We start from the raw sequence: 1824 nt of genomic DNA, 5'->3' as shown, positions 1-1824 counted from the left end.
TACGATTTGTAGCACTATAATTTACGTTTATGGCTTAAAAGCAGCTGTACCAATTTAGGGGTACTTGAAAATATTTAACTCGAGGTGCGAAGGCAGGAGGCGGGCAATAGAGTGAGCATTTTGTAGAACTGTACGGCGCAGTAACGAAGCTTGTTAGTGTACTTTTGTAAAGAAGATTGTCTGCTCTCGCAGTCGGAGACACCTTGTGAGGGAGAACTGCGAAAATGGAACTAATGAGTTCCATGTTGTTGTGTGCGCTCGTGGCGCTCCTACCGCAAACGCTGGGTGAGATATTTGTATCGATCATTATGTTTCTTTTGGATTTATACCTCGAGTTTTATTTCTTAAGATTATGTAAAAGTTGCGAACTTTTTTTATTAGGTTCAAATCTTGTCACGTATTCAAGTTTTGCATTCATGATAAAGCCGTTCGTAAATAAAAAATTAAAAAATAGGAATTGTTCGTTGCAATAACCTACCCATTTATACTAGTAAAGATTTCATGGCTTAATGTCATTATTAAAACCCGAAATGTAATACATTAAATGGCTAGTAAAATACGGAAATATTATTGTAAATTATAGCGGTATAAGTACATTAATTAAACAAAATTATTAATTAATTAAACAAAATTAATGTGCTTATACTATTTTAAACATATAAAAAGTACATAAAAATACGAATTGGTTAATTTGTACAGTGTTATGCAAGCTTCAAAAAACTGTTTCATTCATATTTTCATAAAAATGTTTAGTTAAAAAACTATACAATAAAATTTCAGGAAATGCTGATATCCGGAAAACCGAAGTGGAAATTAAAAATGCGCATAGAGTAAACAAAAATTCTCCACGCGGCGCAATACTATTGAACACGAATGGAATACCTTTAGTAAGTGAGAATAAAGAATCCCCTTTCGACGATTTAATTTGTCAAAAGTGCTTCAATTGCATGGAACGGGCTGTCAAAGAGCGCAACGCTTATATTCAGTTATTGAAAAATCGTCCTAGTTCTGACGAATTAAACGAAGATTTACTCAAGAATCAGTTAGTTGAAAACAGACACAAAAGAGACGTTCATAAGGCCAAAGCTAATACTTCAGTGGCGTCTAAACCTTCACGAACTAAAAAGAATAAACCATTAAAATCAGCGTCCGTTACAAAATATGACTTCAATGGAGAAGTTTATGCTTTGAAAATAAAGGAGAGTAATGAATCAGGACACCATAAGGACGCTCGTGTTTGTCACATTTATAGTATAAAGAAATCTTTACCGTGCACATCCTCTGAGATTGATGGGCTTTTGTCTGATGCAGTGTCCGACGTTAAAAGAAAGAAGAGTGGAAGAAGTAGTAAAAAAGGTACACTGGCTCAACCTGGCACTAAATCTAACACCATGCCTACTACTACTCATAAAGCAAAGATTTCCATATTCAAGAAACGGGAAGCAGATAATTTAGAAACGCCAGATTTTATGCCATCGATTGAAGAAATGTCTTATTAAAATTAAATGTGTTTTTTTATTAGATACTATCACATTTTTTTCAATAAATGTTCAAAGATTTATTATTGTAAAATTACTACTATCCCTAACAATGCCTACTTTATTCGTTTTATTTTTTAACTAGAGGCCGCCCGCGACTTCGTCCGCATGGAAACCCTATCAATCCCGCGGGAACTCTGGGATAAAAAGCCTATGTGTTATTCTGGGTCTTCAGCTACCTACATACCAAATTTCATGGTAATCGGTTCAGTAGTTTTTGCGTGAAAGAGTAACAAACATCCATACAAACTTTCGCCTTTATAATAGTAGTAGGATAAAACATTTC

At 34.3% G+C, this 1824-nt stretch overlaps 1 protein-coding gene across 1 annotated transcript; it reads left to right on the top strand.

Moving 5' to 3' along the window:
• The first annotated feature begins 211 nt into the window (after positions 1-211).
• On the top strand, positions 212-1499 carry LOC132902608 (uncharacterized). Its single transcript, XM_060948392.1, has 2 exons — positions 212-285; positions 781-1499. Exons 1-2 carry the CDS (start codon positions 225-227, stop codon positions 1497-1499), a joined length of 780 nt encoding a protein of 259 aa, XP_060804375.1. The 5' UTR covers positions 212-224.
• Positions 1500-1824: the final 325 nt, after the last annotated feature.

Source organism: Amyelois transitella, chromosome 16 (genome assembly GCF_032362555.1).
Source record: "Amyelois transitella isolate CPQ chromosome 16, ilAmyTran1.1, whole genome shotgun sequence".
Lineage (NCBI taxonomy): Eukaryota > Metazoa > Arthropoda > Insecta > Lepidoptera > Pyralidae > Amyelois > Amyelois transitella.
Note: the sequence above shows the minus strand (reverse complement) of the source record. Positions and strands in the feature narration are given on the sequence as shown.